This window comes from Anomaloglossus baeobatrachus, chromosome 3 (assembly GCF_048569485.1).
Source record: "Anomaloglossus baeobatrachus isolate aAnoBae1 chromosome 3, aAnoBae1.hap1, whole genome shotgun sequence".
NCBI lineage: Eukaryota > Metazoa > Chordata > Amphibia > Anura > Aromobatidae > Anomaloglossus > Anomaloglossus baeobatrachus.
The window spans coordinates 436,771,459-436,794,015 of record NC_134355.1 but is presented as its reverse complement, the minus strand read 5'-3'; the positions used below and the strand labels follow the sequence as shown (position 1 = coordinate 436,794,015).

The 22,557-nt window shown below is 45.7% G+C and overlaps 1 protein-coding gene across 4 annotated transcripts in view; it reads left to right on the top strand.

Annotated features, from left to right (window-relative positions):
* LOC142296615 (deoxyribodipyrimidine photo-lyase-like) overlaps positions 1-22,557 on the top strand; it is a 44,533-nt gene that overhangs the window by 10,700 nt on the left and 11,276 nt on the right. For all 4 annotated transcript variants that reach the window (XM_075340431.1, XM_075340430.1, XM_075340433.1 and 1 more), the window contains 8 exons: positions 1,651-2,118; positions 2,835-2,980; positions 3,060-3,242; positions 3,326-3,484; positions 5,761-5,959; positions 7,709-7,861; positions 12,291-12,412; positions 12,593-12,752. In XM_075340431.1, the coding sequence (XP_075196546.1) occupies positions 1,710-2,118; positions 2,835-2,980; positions 3,060-3,242; positions 3,326-3,484; positions 5,761-5,959; positions 7,709-7,861; positions 12,291-12,412; positions 12,593-12,752 (1,531 nt within the window). In that variant the 5' untranslated portion in view covers positions 1,651-1,709. The remainder of the gene's footprint in view (positions 1-1,650; positions 2,119-2,834; positions 2,981-3,059; positions 3,243-3,325; positions 3,485-5,760; positions 5,960-7,708; positions 7,862-12,290; positions 12,413-12,592; positions 12,753-22,557) is intronic.

The following is a 22,557-nucleotide window of genomic DNA, read 5'->3' as shown; positions in this document are numbered from 1 at the left end:
GGGCCATTGAGTCCTGGCTCCTAGCGTCTTCAGGGTTATCTCAGGATGTCATTGCCACCATGAGACAGGCCAGAAAGCCAACGTCCGCCAAGATCTATTACAGGTCTTGGCAAATCTTCTTATCCTGGTGCTCTGATAACGGTTTTCCTCCATGGCCGTTTGCCTTACCCACTTTTCTTTCATTCCTTCAATCCGGAATGGACAAGGGTTTGTCACTCGGCTCTCTCAAGGGCCAAGTATCGGCGCTCTCCGTATTTTTTCAAAAGCGCCTAGCCAGGCTTCCGCAGGTCCGCACGTTCCTGCAGGGAGTTTGCCACATAGTCCCACCTTACAAGCGTCCGCTGGAACCCTGGGATCTTAACAGGGTGCTAACGGCTCTTCAGAAACCACCTTTCGAGCCGCTGCGGGATGTCTCTCTATCACGTCTTTCGCAGAAGGTGGCCTTTCTAGTGGCAGTCACATCACTCCGAAGAGTGTCTGAGCTTGCAGCGCTGTCATGCAAAGCCCCCTTCCTGGTGTTTCACCAGGATAAGGTGGTTCTGCGTCCGGTCCCGGAATTTCTCCCTAAGGTGGTATCCCCTTTTCATCTCAATCAGGATATCTCCTTGCCTTCATTTTGCCCTAATCCAATTCACCAATGTGAAAAGGATTTGCACTCTTTGGATCTGGTGAGAGCACTCCGGCTCTACATGTCTCGCACGGCGCCCCTGCGTCGTTCAGATGCGCTCTTTGTCCTTGTCGCTGGCCAGCGTAAGGGTTCGCAGGCTTCCAAGTCAACCTTGGCTCGGTGGATCAAGGAACCGATTCTCGAAGCCTACCGTTCTTCTGGGCTTCCGCTTCCTTCAGGGTTGAAAGCCCATTCTACCAGAGCCGTGGGTGCGTCCTGGGCATTGCGGCACCGGGCTACGGCTCAGCAGGTGTGTCAGGCAGCTACGTGGTCTAGTCTGCACACTTTCACGAAGCACGATCAAGTGCATACCTATGCTTCGGCAGACGCCGGTCTAGGTAGGCGAGTCCTTCAGGCGGCGGTTGCCCACCTGTAAGAGGGGGCCGTTTTTTCGGCTCTTGTTTATTGAGGTATTCTTTTACCCACCCAGGGACTGCTTTTGGACGTCCCAATTGTCTGGGTCTCCCAATGGAGCGACAAAGAAGAAGGGAATTTTGTTTACTTACCGTAAATTCCTTTTCTTCTAGCTCCTATTGGGAGACCCAGCACCCGCCCCTGTTCCCTTCGGGCTGGTTGTTCTTTTGTGTACACATGTTGTTCATGTTGAATTGTTCTTTTGGTTCATGGTCTTCAGTTCTCCGAACATCCTTCGGATTGAATTTACCCTAGACCAATTTATAAGTTTTCTCCTTCCTGCTTTTGCACCAAAACTGAGGAGCCCGTGATCCACGGGAGGGTGTATAGGCAGAGGGGAGGGGTTACACTTTTAAAGTGTAATACTTTGTGTGGCCTCCGGAGGCAGAAGCTATACACCCAATTGTCTGGGTCTCCCAATAGGAGCTAGAAGAAAAGGAATTTACGGTAAGTAAACAAAATTCCCTTCTTTTCCTATTGAAAAAATATCTAATACACAGAAATTGCACCTATAATATTTTAGAAAATTTCTACCCTTGTAAATGAATGTAATTTTTCATTTTCTCAAGGAAAAGTCAAACTGATTCCACGCTATTGGCATCTTCTTCCCTTGTCAAAAATCCGAACCATGTCTCAGAAGGCAAAGACTCCAAAGGGAAAAAAAGAAGGGTGTGAAAGCGAGAAGACTAACGCTAGCCAGGAAGATGACTCCAAGACCAAATCAATCACTGCATCCAAAAGCCAAGGAAAAAGAAAACCCCAAGAAAGTAAGGGCAAATCTAAAGTAATATCTGATGTGAGTAACAGCGAGACCTCAGATGGCGATGCCAAGAAAAGGAAGATGGAAGAGAAGAAAGGCGTTACAGCAGAAAGAGATCTGCTAGAGGCAGTGAAGAAGTCTCGCTTAGGTGTTGCTACCTCTGTATCTGACTTTAAATTTAACAAGAAGAGGGTACGGCTGGTGTCTCCGGAGGCGGACCTGAAAGATGATGCCCTGGGCATAGTGTACTGGATGTCCAGGGATCAGAGAGTTGAAGGTACATTAATTGACTCTTTGTAGCAACCATTAAATCTTATATTTAGAGAACCTTTGAAAAGTGACAGCCTCTGTCTCATAGGTTGTGATGGCTAATTGCTCCACTATTTTTTTTTTTTTTTTTTTTTTTCTATTAGTCTGGACAAATCTCCTTTCAGGTCTTTTTAGGGAACCTGTCACTTGGAAAAATTCTATTAACTTGCTATATAGGGTTAATTTGCAGGTTAATAGCATTTTGAACCTGTCAGGCACCTGCACATTAAATCCCGCTGCTGGGAGGAAATTAACTTTAATCCTCCCGACAGCATTCCGTTTTCAGGTATGAGGATGGCACCGGCACGAGTAAAGTCACTGTTCTGTGTATGGAGAGCGACGGCGGCTGTGACCACACAGCACTGACTGACAGCTGGATATAATGCTTAGTGGTCGTCAGTGTGGGTGGCGCACTTACAGCTAATCCACTACATACACAGAGCAGTGACTGAACCCGTACCGGCGCCGCCTGAAACTGAATCACTACCGGGAGAAATAGTTAATTTCCTCCCGGCATCAGAGTTTAATCTGCAGGAGCTGGGCAGGTTCAGAATGCTAGTAACGCTGATTAACCCCATATCTGCATGTTAATGGCATTTTTACAGGTGACAGGTTCTCTTTAAATTCCTCCTAACTGGTGAAGTTCTGGAAGACACTAACAATTTGTACTTGCACCCCTTTCAGATAACTGGGCCTTTCTATATGCTCAGCGCCTGGCCATGAAGCAAAAGCTCCCACTGCATGTCGTCTTCTGTTTAGTTCCAAAGTTCTTAGAAGCCACCATCCGGCACTATGGCTTTATGTTAAAGGGATTGCAAGAGGTGGCTCAGGTATGACGAAAAAGAGCAGGGGTAAAAGGGATTGCAATTATGGTGGCCATCTTAAACATCCAGATTGTTTTTGTTTCAGGATTGTAAAGATCTCAACATTCCCTTCCATTTGCTTACTGGATATGCCAAGGATGTTCTCCCAAGTTTTGTGAAAGAACATAGCATTGGAGGGGTGGTGACTGACTTTGCACCTCTGCGTGTCCCCCTGCAGTGGGTGTCCGATGTCTGTGAACGTTTACCTAAAGATGTTCCTCTTGTGCAGGTGATATTTTTTTAGACATAGCGGCAGATGCAATGTGTTAACCTAACCTCGTAACATGTCTAAGGCCTTTGGTTCATTTCCAGGTGGATGCCCATAATATTGTCCCCTGCTGGGTTGCCTCCAATAAACAGGAGTATGGCGCTCGTACCATTCGGAGGAAAATCCATGACCAGCTCTCTCAGTTCCTGACTGAATTCCCTCCAGTCAGTACTCATCCATACACCTCCAAACTGGTGGCTGAGGTTAGTATTGGTGTTGGTAGGTAAAAATTTCCAGTGGACACTTATTTCTAGTATTGGACAGAAGATGTTTTTATCTTATTTTTGACATACCATTCAATGTACATAAAAAATAACTTCAGCCTCACTTACAACATGGTATTTTCTCTATTTTTTTGGAAAAGGTACCAGCATACATAACAATATTATTTTTTGTACGGTGGGTACGGAAAATATTCAGACCCCTTTAAATTTTCAGGTCTCTCCAGAGATGCTCAATTGGGTTTAGGTCAGGGCTCTGGCTGGGCCAGTCAAGAATGGTCACAGAGTTGTTCTGAAGCCACTCCTTTGTTATTTTAGCTAGGGTCATTGTCTTGTTGGAAGATGAACCTTTGGCCAAGTCTGAGGTCCAGAGCACTTTGGAAGAGATTTTCTTCCAGGATATCTTTGTACTTCGCTGCATTCATCTTTCCTTCAATTGCAGCCAGTCATCCTGTCCCTGTAGCTGAAATACACACCCATAGCATGATGCTGCCACCACCATGTTTCAATGTTGGGATTGTATTGGGCAGGTGATGAGCAGTGCCTGGATTTCTCCACACATCCCGCTTAGTTATCACCCAAAAGTTCTATCTTTGTCTCATCAGACCAGAGAATCTTATTTCTCATAGTCTGGGAGTCCTTCATGTGTTTTTTTGCAAACTCTATGCGGGCAGTTATATGTCTTGCACTGAGGAGAGGCTTCTGTCGGGCCACTCTGCCATCAAGACTGGACTGGTGGATGGCTGTAGTGATAGTTGACTTTGTGGAACTTTTTCCCACCTCCCTACTGCATCTTTTGAGCTCAGCCACAATGATCTTTGGGTTCTTCTTTACCTCTCTCACCGAGGCTCTTCTCCCTCGATTGCTTAGTTTGGCTGGAGAGACAGGCCTAGGAAGAGTTCTGGTGGTCCCAAACTTCTTCCATTTAAGGATTATGGAGGCCACTGTGCTCTTAGGAGCCTTGAGTACTGCAGAAATTCTTTTGTAAGGGTATGTGCGCACGTTGCTTTTTACCTGCTTTTTACCTGCTTTTTTGCTGCTTTTTCTTCTGCGCTGTTTAATGCCAAAATGGATGTGTTCTTCTATTCAAGCAAAGTCTATGGGAATTTGGGTTTCTTGTTCACACTATGTTGTTCAAAATGCTGCCTTTTTGTGGCAGAACTTTGGTCAAAAACTCAGCTTTTCAAAGAAGCAACATGTCAATTGTTTTTGCCATTTGGGTTTTGCACTGCAAAGCTGAGTTTTTGACCAAAGTTCTGCCACAAAAAGACAGCATTTTGAACAACATAGTGTGAACAAGAAACCCAAATTCCCATAGACTTTGCTTGAATAGAAGAACACATCCATTTTGGCATTAAACAGCGCAGAAGAAAAAGCAGCTAAAAAGCAACGCGCGCACATACCCTAACTGTGGCTAGATCTGAGCCTTGCCATAATTCTGTCTCTGAGCTCCTTGGGCAATTCATTTGACCTCATGATTCTCATTTGATCTGACATGCACTGTGAGCTGTGAGGTCTTATATAGACAGCTGAGTGCCTTTCCAAATCAAGTCCTAACAGTTTAATTAAACTCAGCTGGACTCCAATGAAGGAGTAGAAACATCTCAAGGAGGATCACAAGGAAATGAACAGCATGTGACTTAAATATGAGTATCTGAGCAAAGGGTCTGAATACTTATGACCATGTGATATTTGTTTTTCTTGTTTAATAAATTTGCAAAAATGTATATATTTCTGGGGGGTTTTCTGTCAAGATGGAGTGCAGAGCGTACATTAATGAGAAAAACATGAACTTTTTTGAATTTACCAAATGGCTATAAAGAGTGACACATTTAAAGGGGTCTGAATACTTTCCCTACCCACTGTATATCAAATTTGTGCATTCTGAGTTGGCTTTCCATATTGTCTGATTGCTTTTCAGTAGGTCTCTTATTGATAAATTGTGTAATGAAAGAGGTTGTAACTATTCAGATAAGCTGCTCTGGCTGCAGTTTCTTAATAAAAAAAAAAAATAACAAACGGTATTGTATACTCCCTCTTCGGGTCCACCGCCAAGGACCCATCACTGCTCCCGGTGTCTGGCACTGACTGTGTGGCTGACATCACACCATCAATAGCCAGTCCTTAAGCTCAGCGGCTATGCCCACTGTGGTGCAGAACTATTTCTGAAGGGAAACAACCCCTTTCGTACTTGGCAAAAAATGGGTAAGAAGTATTAAAAATGTGTATATGCCTTACCTGTCATCCTTCTCCTCCAGCCTATAGATTGGGATAAGTGCTATGCCAGTTTGGAAGTAGATCGTACAGTTACAGAAGTAGAATGGGCTAAACCAGGTTCAAAGGCGGCAATGGCCATGCTCCAGTCATTTATATCAGAGCGGCTTAAATCTTTTAATTCTGATCGAAATAATCCCAACCAACAAGCACTCAGTAACCTGTCTCCATGGTTTCATTTTGGTGAGTTATTTTACAGAGAATATGTATTTTCTCTCATGATTGCTATTTTACAGCAGGGACATTGATGGTGCTCGTATAAGATCCCAAATAAATGTGTATCAGAGACCGCATATCTATAAGACAGCTTTTATAACGTGGCAGGCTTAGAGCGGCTCAGCTATAGGTTTGATAGCATACCGCTAAATAATGGAGAGATCATGAGAACTGGAGCTACATCCAGTAACTTGCAGACATATTGTCTGTTTACCGATACCTTCACTATCTTATCGGTCTGCCCACAACTGCCCATTCCTCTGCTACTCCCAATTTCCCTCTTGATGACACATGCATAGTACTAGCGCCTCCAGAGTAGTACATCCCCCCCCCCCCCCCCAAAAAAATTTGGTCATCAAAAAGTAAAATTCCCATTCTTCGCCTCAGTTTTAGTTCCCTTCTTTTGTGTCTCGATCCAGTAAAATTCCCCCGCATACAAACATTGAACCTCACAGATATTGTACCCTCTTTTGTGCCTGTCGGTAATTTCCCCTACAGAGTAATAACATGGCTCGCTTTCCGCCAAAAATAATAAAACCCACTTTATTCCCTACAGTAATAGTTCTCCCACTTTGTAACAATTTGCCCCACTTTTTTTTATAGTTCTCTTTTATAAATGGAGGGTGGCATGAGACCACTGCAGCCACATATCCATGGGACCACCATTCCGAGGAGATCTTTTTGAAATATATACAAAACAATGGCCGCCTATAAATGGCTCTAGTGCACATTGTTTGCTTTAATGAAACAAACGCCAGTCGTTAAGTTTACCGATCTGCAGTCATATTGTGCCACCGGTCGGTCTGTGTTAATGGAACCCAAGTGGCTCAATGAAGAATACTTTGAAAAAATGTTCAAATTTTGGATCCATGGACGGTCACGTCCCAGATCTCAATCCCATTGGGAACCTGGGATCATTCCTCAAAAAGCTGGTAGAAAAATCAAAAGACAGAAATTGTGTTACAATCCAGGCACTGATTAGATAAGAATGGGCTGTCCTCAGTCAGGATTTTGCCCAAGAGCTGATATTCAGCTGCCAGGGAGAATTACAGAGGTCTTGAAAAATATAGGAACACACTATAAATATTGAGTCTTTGTATAAACTTGATGTTCAGTTATGGCCGAAAGTATTGTCACCATTTGAAATTGGTCCAGAAAATTATTACAAATGTTTGTGTATTGGAACAACAAATGTGTATAACAAAACATGTGTAATTGCAATAATTATCCGAGAAAAGCTTCACTTTCTGGATGCTTTCTGGAGGAAGGAGACAAACTCTCGTGCCACCTATTAGAAGTAGCAATCCTAAAAGTTAAAAGTGACTCTCCAATGAGCCTTTTCATATGACCTTGGATTTATGCCAGATCATAATCTGAACTTGCACTGTGTTTCAGGATGGTTGTCCCTCGCCAGTGCAAAGTACGAGACTGATCTGGCTGAATGAGAAGCTCTACTGGGGAACCATTTCAAGGGGGCCAACACTTTTGGTCATGACTGTATTTGTCAAAGTATAAAACTTATGAAATGATTATAATTGTTCCTCAGTAACCATAGAGATACCTGACTAACAGATCTAAAAACATTGGAGCGTTGTGAAAATCAATCTGTCAGTCTCAAATTTTTGTCCAGGACTCTAGTATTGGCAAATCTATGTCCAGTAATGGCCCGGCGCTGATCAACCACTGAGGATGTATATTTCTATGGTTGTACCTCAGGTCAGCTATCTGTGCAGCGAGCAATCCTGGAGGTGCAGAAGTACCGCAACAAGTACAAGGAATCTGTGGACAGCTTTGTGGAGGAGGCCGTGGTGCGGAGAGAGCTGGCCGACAATTACTGCTACTACAACAAAAACTACGACACCGTGCAAGGTACGCATCTACCGGTGTTAGACGGACGTCCTTACTTTACTGTGTGTTGTGAATGGGAATTACCGTCAGACATGGACCAATCTGGGTGCCAACCTTGTGCGCCATTTTCTGATGCCATCACTGTGATAAAAATGACTGTATTTTACGGCAATTGCTATTGTATTCTCTGCGACTAATGTAGTTCACTGTCTGTCCATTCTCAGGAATCTAGGGAATTTTGTTTCTTTTTTTTTTTTTTTTTTTTCTTCCTTCCTTTTTCACTTTTTTTCTGGTTGATTAATAGGTTTATGCACACATCTTTTTAGAACACTATTACTTTGCCTTTCTAAAAGCGATCTTATTAAAACAATTTTTGTTCACGGCATAGAAGGTTGAACACTCTGGTTTTGATATGGATGACCTTAAAACACATGTGAATGGTCTTTGAAAAGCTTTATCCACATTTAACGAAAAACCAAGCGTTTGACTAAAGTGTATAATGGTTGTAAGATGGTGACCGGCCTGATTGTGAATGGTCGGTACGTACCACGGAAGTGGTATGATTCTGGAACTCCGTGCGGGTACCTGTAGGGCCACAGGTTATTATCATGGTGTTCTTAGGGCCCAGGATCTTGGATGACCAGAGAAGATGGGTGGTTCTGGTCATCCACATACCCTGCCCATGGGTGTGTTGGAGGTCACTAGTGACTTTTAAAATGGAGTCTGATGTTTGACAGAGGAGAGAGAGAGAGAGTTTGGTTTGTAAACTGCAGAGCAAGGAGCTCTGGGTGTGTCAGCCTGTGTGGAGGCTGGACAACCGGTCTGTGGAAATCAGTCTGGAAGGAGACTGCAGCCAAGCTGGTCAGTGAGGTGGCCACAGGGACGAACCTCTCCTGGAGGAGAATACACTGGCAGGGGCCAGTGTGAGTAGGCTGCCATACCTTCCTATGGACACTAATGGACTATAAGCCCACGGGCAGTGGCAGTACCTGTTTTCCTTTGAAGCCAGGAGAGGCCTGTTATGTTTAATGTCATAAATGGCATATCAAACTAAATGGTAGCAATCCATATGACGTCCAATGAGTGCAGCTCCTATTTATGATGGACTGATGGTAACCAAATGGTGGGTAGATAAAGTACTTGTTCCTCCATTAGAGGGTGCTAGTCCTGTGTGGGGGAACGTTCCAGCCGGTATCATTCACTCATATGAATTGATGAACACTAATCCTCCAAAATGCAGTACTCAGGTGTAGCGTTGCAGACGGTATGATGTAACTATAAGGAGTAGCATCATGGCAGACTTACTCTCTATCGGAGGAACAACTGTTGTCTACCCACCATCTGCCCATCATCCATACGGACATGATCTGCACTCATTGGACTTCATGCGGACTGCTATTTTGTATGATGTGCACTTTATGGGCACTGCAGTAGGCTATCAGGTTAGTTAGTTTTAATCTGCATTCATACAGTACAAAAACCTAAGTGCAAATAGTGCATCTACAGAACATTACTATTAGATGGTATCAATCCATCTATTTTGCTACATGTGTGATCACCTAGTTTGTAGCGCCAACATAGTTTTATATCCAAATCTGCATGTAGACTTTGGCAGCATAACACAATCTGACGTAGAAAAGCAACTCTCCCAACGGGTAATGAAGATTGTTTTATACACAGGAGCTAAAATGATAGGGATAGATCTGTCTACTGTTGACATACTCCAATGGACCAGAATTATGAATACAGCTCTGAGATACAAAATGAATGCTATAACTCAGGATTGGTATTAGATTAAAAATAAAATGTAAAGAAGGGAATCTGTTAGGTGTTTTGCTACTTTATTTGAGAGTACCATAATATAGTCACAATGTCACTTACTAGGCTGCATGCTGTATTTTTGATAATCTTTTAATGGTTAAATTGTGACTTTATTACTAAAAGTAGTAAACATGCTGCCATGTAGTCTTTTATATTCATGAGTTCTGTATAACCCTTGCCACACCACTCATTAGCCACTTTCTGCCTATGCAGTGTATACAGAAAACAGCCAATCAGGGATGTGGGTGGAGTTATACAGCACTTAAAGGATCAATCCAAAAGTAAAAGTAAATTTCTTTTAAATCCCCATCTATTTGATGTTATCAAAGCTACTTTCTAATATACTTATGACACAAAAACCCCAGTGCACCATATTGGGAAAAATACTGGTGGTCACATGTATAGCGTGTACTAGAATTATAGCACTAACTCCACTAAGGCATGGAAAAGCCGGAGGAGTTTGATACCAAGAATGGTGAAGATTAGTCATTAAGCATAATAAAGTAGTTTATAAATAATGAAACTCCAATTGTATATGCAAGGCTTGAATACAATGTGGCAGCGTATCAGATAGCCAAATCTAGGTTATGACATTACAAATTATATAGCATAAATTCATATCATCCATATATTTATAACAACTATAGTGCATATAATATATGACCAACTAAAGTCACACAAAAGCTCCAATGTACGTTTCACATCTGTTTCAATATGTTAAATCCATTTTTCTTCATCAGAGGGGAAGGTTAGTAGTGAATGCACCAAGTGTAAATGCATTTTATGTCCCCAGGAAACAATTGAAATCAAGTTCCACCCTTGGTGCACTTACTACCAACCTTCTCCCTGATGAAGGAAATGGACTTATCATACTGAAACGGATATGAAACATACGTTGGGGCTTTTGCGGTCAGGCATTTTGTGACAGCTCTACTTTCTTAGATGGGTATGTTATTTACCAGCAATATGTTTATGCATATTTGTATTTTAAATAGTGTAGATCTCCTTCTACCCAGACTTACTGGTAGATTTCCAGGATAGACACTTATATGTGGCATATGTCTATGCATTCTGGCATTATAAACTCCTCCGTTTCCTGGTGACAGATTCCCTTTAATTGGTACTTCAATTAGTGGCATTTTCATGGAATTCTCCCACCTCCTATGATTCTCAACTATATGGAGCTGGTTATCTGTTCAGGATGTCTCCACTTTGAAATGAAGGATTAGTCTCTATATAAGCATGCCTCTTCATGAAGTTAGATGTATACATCTTTTTTCTCTCAATTATACCTGAAGAAGGCTGAAGGATAAAACATCTGAGCCGAAACGCGTTGTATAATTAACCATATTTTACTGTACAAATAAAATATCTCTTATTTGTATATTGATCTAGTCATATGACTGAAAATCATCCAATATGTTCCACCATTGTTAGCAGGAGCGCCGAAGACTGGTAATTGCCTTTGGAGAGGAGTGTATATATAATGTATGAGTCCTTGTTCAATGATGCTTGTACACATAACTTTTTATTAAAGGGAACCTGTCATCAGAAATGTAGCTTTAAACCTAAAAGTTTCCCCCTCTGCAGCTCCTGGGCTGCATTCTAGCAAGGTTCCTGTACTTTGTGCTGCCTTTTAAATCAAATTAAATACCTTTTTATAAAGTTGTACCTTTTGGTATGAAAATCTTGTGAATTATCCATGGGAGCGGGCTCTCTGGTGTCCGTTGCTGTCCCCCATTGCTCCATTTCATACATCAGGATGCCGCCCACTGTGCCTGAGGTGCCGCCCATGCCAGGATCGCTGGTGACGTGTCACAGGAACGAGATTATGGGCGGTGCTGTGATTGCATCCAAGTTCCCGCCCATAATCTAGTGGACGCGCTTCCCCCCAGTGCCTCCAGCGTTCTGTGCCAGCGCTGGCCAAATAAGCCGACGTCACCTCCGCCTGCTCCGCTTCTCCCATCTATTTCCTGCCGCAGGGTAAGATGGGAAGGAGGTGACGTCGGTCATCTGGCCAGCGAGCGCTTGCACAGTACACTGGAGGAAGAGGGGAAAATGCGGTCACGAGGTTATGGGCTGCACTTGCTGATGACACTCACAGCGCCGCCCATAATCTGGTGCCTGCGCACACGTCACCAGCGGTCACACGTGCACACAGTGCACAGTACCGCTACAGTCACACAGCGCATGCGCGGGAACTCGGGTGCCCACGGGCGGCGTCCTGAGGTTTGAAATACAGCGTTCGGGGGTGGCGTAAATCTGCAGGAGGGACAGTAACAGACAACAGGCAGCCCGCCCCCATGGATAATTTTCAAAATTTGCATACAAAAAGGTAATACTTTATAAAGTATTTATTTTGGTATAAAAGGGGCCACAAAAACTAGAGGAAGCTTGCTAGAATGCAGCCCAGGAGCTGCAGAAGGGGAAACGTTTAGGTTTACAGCTAAATTTCTGATGACAGGTTCCCTTTAAGATTGATAGGAGCAATAGCCAGATAAGAGATCCCTGTAATTTCTAACAAGTGTTAAATGGAAACTCAGCATTTTGATTTTAGACAGATGGCCACTACCAGTATTATACAGCTTTAGGCTTTTGTTGAAAGTACTGAACATTGATTTTTAACAAGGTGCATACGACTGGGCCAAGAATACTCTGAAAGATCACGCCAAGGACAAGCGGACTCACCTGTATACTCTAGAGAAACTGGAGAGCGGGAAGACCCACGATCCTCTGTGGAACGCGGCTCAGGTAATACAGCTTTTTGTCAAGAATAAATATATTGATATTGTTTTAAAAATCTAATAATGGAAACATAATCTAAATTCCCGGTGTGTGTGTGTGTATAAATATATAATAAAATTGGGATGGCAAAAAATGACATCAGGACTAAAATGATTTAACCTTGTTACCCCACTTTCCTCTAATCAGTTGCAGATGGTCCATGAGGGTAAGATGCACGGCTTCTTGCGCATGTACTGGGCTAAGAAGATACTTGAGTGGACCAGCTCTCCAGAAGAAGCCTTACGTTTTGCCATTTATCTTAATGATCGCTTTGAGTTGGATGGGCGTGATCCGAATGGCTATGTAGGCAAGTACAGAAGCACTACTAGTTTAATATGCGCTTACATGTATGTCAGTTTTGTCACATAGAGATTCTTATCTCATAATTTTATGTTTCTGCGGAGCAGGTCTGACTTGTGGGATCCCCAAGTTTGAGAAATAAATGTCCCATTGTCTTTCCTTGCATACCACTGTTCCTTTTACAGAGGACAGAAGTGTTGCTGTACTGGGAGAAACTAAAGGCACTGCTTCACTTAACTTGTGCTTTGCCCCCTTCATTCTGAGGATCAGCCTCCCACCAATCAAGAAGTGATAGAGTATCACTTTGATACGCCATCTTCTAATGAGAAAACCCATTAGGAGTGTGTCTTGCAACAGACTTTTATGGTATAGCCTCAGTATATGCCACAAATGTCTGGGAAATGTACAGATCTACAGATTGCAGAGTATTATACATGTCATATCTACATTGACATACAGCTTATAGATCAGAGGGTGCATAACTTTGAGCCCACAATATTCTGTGTGGCCACCAACCGTCTGGTCTGTGTCTGTTGGCTTCTATCATGTACATTCCTTGTCAGAGAGAAGAGCTGTAGTGTAGAGCAAGGATAGAGGAGTACCTATAGTTCACAATGCATTCCTCTCTGGATCCCCCAAATATCAGAATGCGAGTCTCCTTCACTAGTCAATGGGGTGTTGCTTACTCAGACTAGTCGGCCCTATTTCCGTGGTATCACGCCCCTCTGGGTGTGATATGATTTCCACAAGCCAGCGTCATCGCTATCTCCTGTCAATCTTGCGCATACATGTGGCTCATTTTGGCCTAGTCAGTGTGCCTTTGAAGCCGGGTGTACGGTTCCTGGCTTTACTAGGTGCACTGAGCCTGATCAAAAGTTCAGAAGACTGCTCACGTACACGGGCTGGTTATGCAGGGAAGCTGTGTATACAGGTATGAATGCTGCTGGGATACAGCGGTAGGGACCTGACAGGTTCTTTTTAATGTTAAGTCGTGGAAGATAAACGTTAAGTGGATTGATCAGTGATTTGTGTTGCAAATTGTATCCACCATCTCTGTGATTGATTCGAGACGGCTGTTTCATTTGTAATGATTGCTGACATCATGACTGTTACATAGGCACAGGAAACTCATACGTTGTGTACCCAAACTCTAGCCCAATCACTAGTGCTACCACTTTCAGGTCAGCACAAATTTTCCAATTGTTTTGAGCATTTGAAAATTTTCGCATTTAACTCTATTGAAGCATGGGTCTCTTTCATTCCAACCACATGAAAAAATAGAACAGATGTTTGTTTTTTCTTTATCGTTCCTATGGGAGACCCAGACATTGGGTGTATAGCTTCTGCCTCCGGAGGACACACAAAGTACTACACTAAAAAGTGTAGCTCCTCCCTCTGAGCATATACACCCCCTGGAGAACCAGATCTAGCCAGTTCATTGCTTTGTGTTCAGGAGGCATACATCCACACATGCATTCTCATCTGATTTTTCATCTTTGGAAAGATTTTGAAGAAAAGCGGGTCCAAGTCTGGACCCCCGGCATGTCCCTTCTCACCCCACTGTGTCGGCGGTGTTGTTAAGGTTGATTCCAAGGCTGGAGCCTTACAAGCCGCGCTCCTTCACTATCCCTCGGGCTCTGGCTTGAAGTGGGAGCCAGCACGGTTCTCCATGCTTTGCAGGAGACCGGTCTCCATCCACAGCCCTTCAGGATCCTGCTGGACGGAGCACTCATCCCCAGGGACATGGCCCTGCGTCTCAGCAAGCTAAGTACCTGAGACGTTTATGTTCTGGGGGTCCCTGTACTTTATTATGTGGGGAGAGTGTGCTGAGTGTTTTTTGTGACATTTCCGGCGGGTTCTCTGGCTGTCGCCTGAGAACCGCGCCGATGGTGCCTGCGCGCCGGCCGCACCGCTCAAATTTAGGCCCCGGCTTCGCCGGAGGCCTACTTTCGGTTTCACTGCCCTCGCATGTCATTCATGCAGCGGGACAGTGTGGCTCCACCCAGCGGCCGTTCTGCACAGGGGAGAGACACTCCTCACTGAGTACATGTCTCCTCCCCTGTAAGTCTCTTTGGCCCTCCAGATCCCGCTCTCAGGGTTGGCCCCGCCCCCTCTCCTCGCTCCGGCGCCATTTTATCAGCGTTTTTTCTGCAATCAGCACTGGCTGCAGCATCCCTGCTGAGGTGCTTGGGGGTCCGGGCTTTGGGATCTGGAGGGCACACAACACCGCTCCAGCGGTCTGGTAAGCCACAACCTCTGGTTGTGGGCCTCTGTATATACTCTCTGGGGGTCACTCTGGCAAGAGCCCCCACTTCAGCAGCATGTCTCACACGAGGAGCAAGGCTCCAAAGCTATGTTCAGTATGCACTGCATGTAAGCTCATGCTGCCTGAACCGAGCACATATCCACATTGTGATGCCTGCTCTACCCTGACAATGCCTCAGCCTGGAATCGCTCCCCAGTGGTCTCTCCGGCTGCTCCGGCTCCTGTGGCTGAACCCCCGGCTTGGGTAGAATCCTTCTCTAGGTCAATCTCCCAGTCTTTTGCCGACTCCATGGGACAGCTGTCCCGGACTTTGCTGAACATGCATCAGCCCCCTTCACAGGGTGCCTCTGCTGCTAGGGCTCTCTCAGCGGAGCTCACAGAGGATTCATCATCTGGTCCCAGACCCCGTCCTCCTAAAAGGAGACGCAGGGCTCCCTCTCCTTCCTCGTCCCGCGGCTCTGTTTCAGAAGCTGTCTCGCCGGACAAGGAGGATGCCTTTACTGGGGGCTCGGAGGCTACCTCCATGTGCCCCATTGATCTGTCCGAAAGTGACTCAGATGTTAGTGATTTGATTGCGTCCATTAATTCTGTACTGGACCTCAATCCGCCAGTATCAGAGGAGCAACCCTCTCTGGCAGAAAAGCACCAGTTTACCTTGCCTAAGAGGACAAGGAGTGTGTTCTTTAACCACTCCAGTTTTCAGGCCACTGTGACCAAGCCTAGGGCCTGTCCTGACAAATGCTTCCCAAAGCGTGGTTCTGATGACCATTTTCCCTTTCCACCTGAGGTGGTCAAGGAGTGGGCTCATTCACCAAAGGTAGACTTTCCGATGTCTAGACTCTCAGCCCGGACCGTTGTATCAGTTGCTGATGGCACCTCTCTTAAGGATTCCACTGACCGCCAGGTTGACCTTCTGGCCAAATCTGTATATGAGGCGGCAGGGGCCTCGTTCTCCCCATCTTTTGCAGCAGTGTGGGCTCTCAAAGCCATCTCTGCTTCTCTAGAGATGCATTCCCTCACCAGGGAATCTATGCCCGAAATGGTTGCCTTCCCAAGCTTCAGCTTTTTCATCCTATGCCATGTCTGCCATGCTGGAGGCTTCTCACCGCACTGCGGTGGCTTCGGCTAATTCCCTCGCTATCCGCAGGATCCTGTGGCTTCGAGAGTGGAAGGCAGATGCTTCTTCAAAGAAGTACCTTGCTGGGCTCCCTTTTGCTGGGTCCAGGCTATTCGGTGAACAACTGGATGAAATTATTAAGGAAGCTACTGGCGGGAAGAGTACTTCCATGCCACAAACTAAAACCGGGAAACCTGTCCAGGGTAGGAACCAGTCGAGGTTTCGTTCCTTTCGTTCCTCCAACTGGTCATCCTCTAAGCCCTCGGCCTCGTCCACTAACTCAGCCAAGGACCAAAAATCCAACTGGCGCACAAAGGCACGTCCACAGAAGACCGCAGGAGCTGCTGCCACTAAGGCAGCCTCCTCTTGACTATCTGGCCGCGCCAGCAACGTCCTTAGTCGGTGGCAGGCTCTCCCACTTTGGCGACGTGTGGTTTAAACACGTCTCCGATCAGTGGGTGCGGGATATCATCTCCCACGGCTACAGGATAGAATTCTCTTCCAGCCCGCCAAACAGATTTTACCTTTTTGCAAAAATGTATACACTAAGTACCCTGTTATTAAGCACTTGCAATTTATTTATTTATATTCAGGGTATTTTTCATACAATTTTTCTCCTTGGTTTTTTCTAGTCTTAAGGCTGCAATTCACATGCTTAATGTTGCATGTTTACTGAACATTGTTTCAGCTCAGGTTTTTGTGTTTTTTGTATGTTTTCTTGCTTGGTTGCAAGTTGGGGGCGCAGCCCTCCTAGTACTGAGACTGAACAGCTGATTGCGTCTCACTTTGCTGTGTATTTTATCTGGGACACAGCTAACCACTTGCCACCATCCATATTGGAGTTCTGACATGACACAAGTCAGGTATTGATAATGTTTTTAACTTCAGTAGGTTAGGGACTGTCTCAGATGGGTACACCGTGACGAGGTGAGACAGCTTTTTACCTTTTTGCAAAAATGTATACACCAAGTACCCTGTTATTAAGCACTTGCAATTTATTTATTTATATTCAGGGTATTTTTCATACAATTTTTCTCCTTGGTTTTTTTCTAGTCTTAAGGCTGCAATTCACATGCTTAATGTTGCATGTTTACTGAACATTGTTTCAGCTCAGGTTTTTGTGTTTTTAGGATAGAATTCTCTTCCAGCCCGCCAAACAGATTTTTTCTGTCAACTCCCCCCTGCTCCAAGGCCGCCGCCTTCTCTCAGGCCGTGGCATCCTTGCAGGCCAACGGAGTAATTGTACCGGTTCCCGCCCGGGAACGGTTCAGAGGTTTCTACTCAAATCTCTTCCTAGTCCCCAAAAAGGAGGGTTCCTTCCGGCCCATCCTGGATCTCAAGCTTCTCAACAAGCATGTTCAGGTGCGGCATTTTCGCATGGAGTCTCTGCGATCAGTCATTGCCTCAATGACCCAAGGAGATTTCCTGGCATCCATCGACATCAGAGATGCCTATCTGCATGTGCCAATTGCAGTTTCACACCAGCGTTGGCTACGTTTTGCAATCTGAGAGGAACATTTCCAATTCGTGGCTCTCCCCTTTGGGTTAGCCACGGCTCCTCGAGTATTCACCAAGGTCATGGCAGCAGTGGTTGCGGTTCTGCACCTCCAGGGGTTGGCAGTGATTCCTTACCTGGACGACCTTCTAGTCAAGGCTTCATCCAGCGCAGACTGTCAGCGGAGTGTCTCGCTTACTCTCGCCACTCTAGCCCAATTCGGGTGGCTTGTCAATCTTCCCAAATCCACTCTGACTCCGACCCAGAGGCTCACGTACCTAGGGATGCAGTTCGAGACTCTGCCGGCACTTGTGAAGCTGCCCTTAGTCAAATAGCAGTGCCTCCAACTGGCGGTGCGCTCTTTGCTGAGGCCCCGCCGTCATTCCATCAGGCACCTAATGCAGGTGCTGGGTCAGATGGTGGCGTCAATGGAGGCTGTTCCCTTTGCCCAGTTCCATCTGCGTCCTCTGCAGCTGGACATTCTCCGCTGTTGGGACAAGCGGACTTCCTCCTTGTACAGGCTAGTGGCTCTGTCGCCACAGACCAGGAGCTCTCTTCAGTGGTGGCTTCGGCCCCTCTCTCTGTCTCAGGGGCGCTCCTTCCTGGCCCCGTCCTGGGTGATCCTCACCACGGATGCCAGTCTATCCGGCTGGGGAGCGGTATGTCTCCACCACCGAGCGCAGGGCACTTGGACTCCGTCCGAGTCAGCCCTCTCGATCAATGTGCTGGAAACCAGAGCTGGCTTCTAGCTCTCCTAGCCTTTCACCACCTGTTGGCGGGCAAGCACATCCGAGTCCAGTCAGACAACGCAACAGCGGTTGCCTACATCAATCACCAAGGCGGGATACGCAGCCGCCTGGCAATGTTGGAGGTTCAACGCATCCTTCAATGGACGGAGGACTCCAAGTCCACCATATCCGCAGTCCACATCCCAAGCGTGGAAAACTGGGAAGCAGATTATCTCAGCCGTCAAACCGTGGACAGTGGCGAGTGGTCCCTGCATCCGGCAGTGTTTCAGTCAATATGCCGCAAGTGGGGCACTCCGGAAGTGGACCTAATGGCATCCCGTCACAACAACAAGGTTCCGGTTTACGTGGCTCGCTCCCACGATCCTCAGGCCATTGCAGCGGACGCTCTGGTTCAAGATTGTTCCCAGTTTCGTCTGTCCTACGTGTTTCCCCTCTAGCTCTCTTGCCCAGAGTTCTGCGCAAGATCAGAATGGAGGGCCGTCGGGTCATCCTCATTGCTCCGGACTGGCCCAGGCGAGCTTGGTACCCAGACCTGCTCCATCTGTCCGTAGAGGTGCCGTGGCATCTTCCGGACCGTCCAGACCTTCTCTCACAAGATCCGTTTTTCCGCCAGAATTCTGCGGCTCTCAGATTGACGGCGTGGCTCTTGAGTCCTGGATCTTGACGGCTTCTGGTATCCCCCCTGAAGTCATCTCCACTATGACTCGGGCTCGGAAGTCTTCCTCGGCCAAAATCTATCACAGGACTTGGAGAATTTTCCTGTCCTGGTGTCGCTCTTCTGGCCATGCTCCTTGGCCTTTTTCCTTGCCGACCCTTCTGTCCTTTTTACAGTCCGGTCTGCAGCTAGGACTATCCCTCAATTCCCTCAAGGGACAAGTCTCGGCTCTGTCAGTGCTGTTCCAGCGGCGTATCGCCCGGCTGGCTCAGGTCCGCACCTTCATGCAGGGCGCGTCTCACATCATTCCGCCTTACCGGCGACCCTTGGATCCCTGGGACCTCAATTTGGTCCTCACGGCCTTGCAGAAACCCCCCTTTGAGCCTCTTAGGGAGGTTTCTTTGTTTCGTCTTTCACAGAAAGTGGTCTTTCTAGTGGCCATAACTTCCCTCAGGAGAGTCTCTGATTTGGCTGCGCTCTCTTCGGAGTCACCTTTTTTGGTTTTTCATCAAGACAAGGTGGTTCTCCGTCCGACTCCGGACTTTCTCCCTAAGGTGGTTTCTCCTTTCCACCTTAACCAGGACATTTCCCTGCCTTCCTTTTGTCCGGCTCCTGTTCATCGCTTTGAAAAAGCATTGCATACTCTGGATCTGGTGCGGGCGCTCCGGATCTATGTGTCTCGCACCGCTGTTCTTAGGCGGTGCACCTCTCTTTTTGTGCTAACCACAGGTCGGCGTAAGGGCCTCTCGGCTTCTAAGCCGACCTTAGCTCGTTGGATTAGGTCGGCCATTTCCAATGCCTACCAGTGTACTCAGGTGCCTCGCCCGCCGGGGATCAAGGCACACTCGACCAGAGCTGTCGGTGCCTCTTGGGCTTTCAGGCACCAGGCTACGGCTCAGCAAGTCTGTCAGGCTGCCACTTGGACTAGCCTGCATACCTTTTCAAAGCACTACCAAGTGCATGCTCATGCTTCGGCAGATACGAGCTTGGGCAGACGCATTCTTCAGGCGGCTGTCGCCCATTTGTGAAGTTAGGCTCTGCCTACTTCTCAGTTTTTCTGTTTATTCCCACCCATGGACTGCTTTGAGACGTCCCAATGTCTGGGTCTCCCATAGGAACGATAAAGAAAAAGAGAATTTTGTTTACTTACCGTAAATTCTTTTTCTTATAGTTCCGTATTGGGAGACCCAGCACCCTCCCTGTTGCCTGTTGGCAGTTTCTTGTTCCGCGTGTTATCACCGGCTGTTGTCGTGGACAGAGTCTCCGGTTGTTCCGGTTCTTGCTCTGTCTTTACTTGTGGGTGGCTATTCTCCTTCAGCTTTTGTACTAAACTGGCTAGATCTGGTTCTCCAGGGGGTGTATATGCTCAGAGGGAGGAGCTACACTTTTTAGTGTAGTACTTTGTGTGTCCTCTGGAGGCAGAAGCTATACACCCAATGTCTGCGTCTCCCAATACGGAACTATAAGAAAAAGAATTTACGGTAAGTAAACAAAATTCTCTTTTTTTACCATTGTACAAGACAGCTTTCAAACTCGTTTTGCTAGTCTATGAATAGCCTCTATTCATCGGGAACATGTTTACCATCTAACTCCATTTTAAGACCATTTACATCAGTACACAAAGCAGACATCGCTTTCCATTTCTTAATATGCAGCCAACTTGGTGTGTCGATGATAAAAGTGTGAAGTTATGGTCTCTCGCAGCAAATTCCATTTCTGAAGTCTAGAAGATAGCAGTTCTGCCTTTTCTTTAGATAGACAAACCTTTTACCAGATCCTCTAAATCTGATTGGCTCAGCAAGTGTCTTACCCTCCCTTTGCTTTGGATCATACAATACATCATGCAATCAAATTATCTTAATCCCTTTAGCCCCGGGACACTTTCCGTTTTTGCGTTTTTGTTTTGCTCCCCTTCTTCCGAGAGCCGTAACTTTTTTTTTTTATTATTTTTTCGTCAATCTTGCAATATGAGGGCTTGTTTTTTTGCGGGACAAGTTGTACTTTTAAATGAAACCATAAGTTTTACCATATGGTGTACTGGAAAACTGCAAAAAAAGTGTGATGGCACAATAGTTTTTGGGATGTTGTATTCACGGTGTTCACTATATGGTAAAACTGATGTGTGGATATGATGCCTGAGGTCGGTGCGAGTTTGTAGACACCAAACATGTATAGGTTTACTTGTATCTAAGGCGTTAAAAAAAATTCACAAGCTTGTCCAATAAAAGTGGCGCACGTTTTGCGCCATTTTCTGAAGCACGTAGCGTTCTCATTTTTCTGGATCTATGGCTCAGTGACGGCTTATTTTCTGCGTCTCGAGCTGTCGTTTATAATGGTACCATTTTTGCGCAGATGCTATGTTTTGATCGCCTGTTATTGCATTTTGCATAAAACTTGCGGCGACCAAAAAACGTAATTTTGGCGTTTTGAAATTTTTTTGCCACTACGCCGTTTACCAATCAGATTAATTGATTTTATATTTTGATCGGGCATTTCTGAACGCGGCGATACCAAATATGTGTATATTTATTTATTTTTTAACCCCTTCATTTTCAATGGGGGAAAAGGGGGTGATTTGAACTTTTTAGGTTTTTTTTTTTTTTTTTTTTTATTTTACTAGTCCCCCTAGGGGGCTATAGCGAACAGCAATCCGATCGCTCTTATCTATCTGCTGATCACAGCTATACAGCTGTAAACAGCAGATTCAGTCACTTCCTTTTTCTGCTCTCGGCCAAGGGAAAACGAAAGTGAAACTTGATAGCTGCAGGCATCATCACATGACACTGTGCTACGATGGCAACCACCGAAAGTCACGTGAACACGCACGTGACTTCCGGTGGGGGCGGCGGTAAGTAAAAATCATGGCCGCGCACATATAGATCTCGCTGCCAGACTTTGTCAGCGAGATTTAAGGAGTTAAATGTTGCGAGTGGAATCGATTCCACTCGCAACATGCAGGCACACATGTCAGCTGTTGAAAACAGCTGATATGTGTGCCGACCGCCGCCGCCTGCCCTAGGGGGCTTAACGGGACACGCTCCATGACGGATATATCTGTCCATGATCGTGAAGGGGTTAATCAGGAACAGAACCGTCAGTTTCAATTGCCATGCCTGCTGCTGGAGGGGCAGGCAATGAATACTCTACATCGAATGGTACTGCTTTAAGACCTAAAGTCAGGATGCACAATTTTTTTTTTTTTTTTTTTTTTTTATAAATATCCAGCGGTTTTAGTAATGCAGAAATAAGTCTGGTGATTTTTGTGCTCACGCCAAACCATCGGTATTGCAAAAGCCATTTTTTTCCTTCTACCATTTAGCCACTGTGTTAGCCCAGAGTAACACACAGTGCAACATGAGGTGCCCAGCTTTTCTCTTGATCGCCAGTTTGACAAAGTACCGTATTTTTCGGATTATAAGATGCGCTGGATTATAAGACACACCCCAAATGTAGAGGAAGGAGACAGGAAAACATGTCTAATGTTAAAAAAGAGGGTCCGTCTTATATTACAAATATAGCTCACCAGGGGGA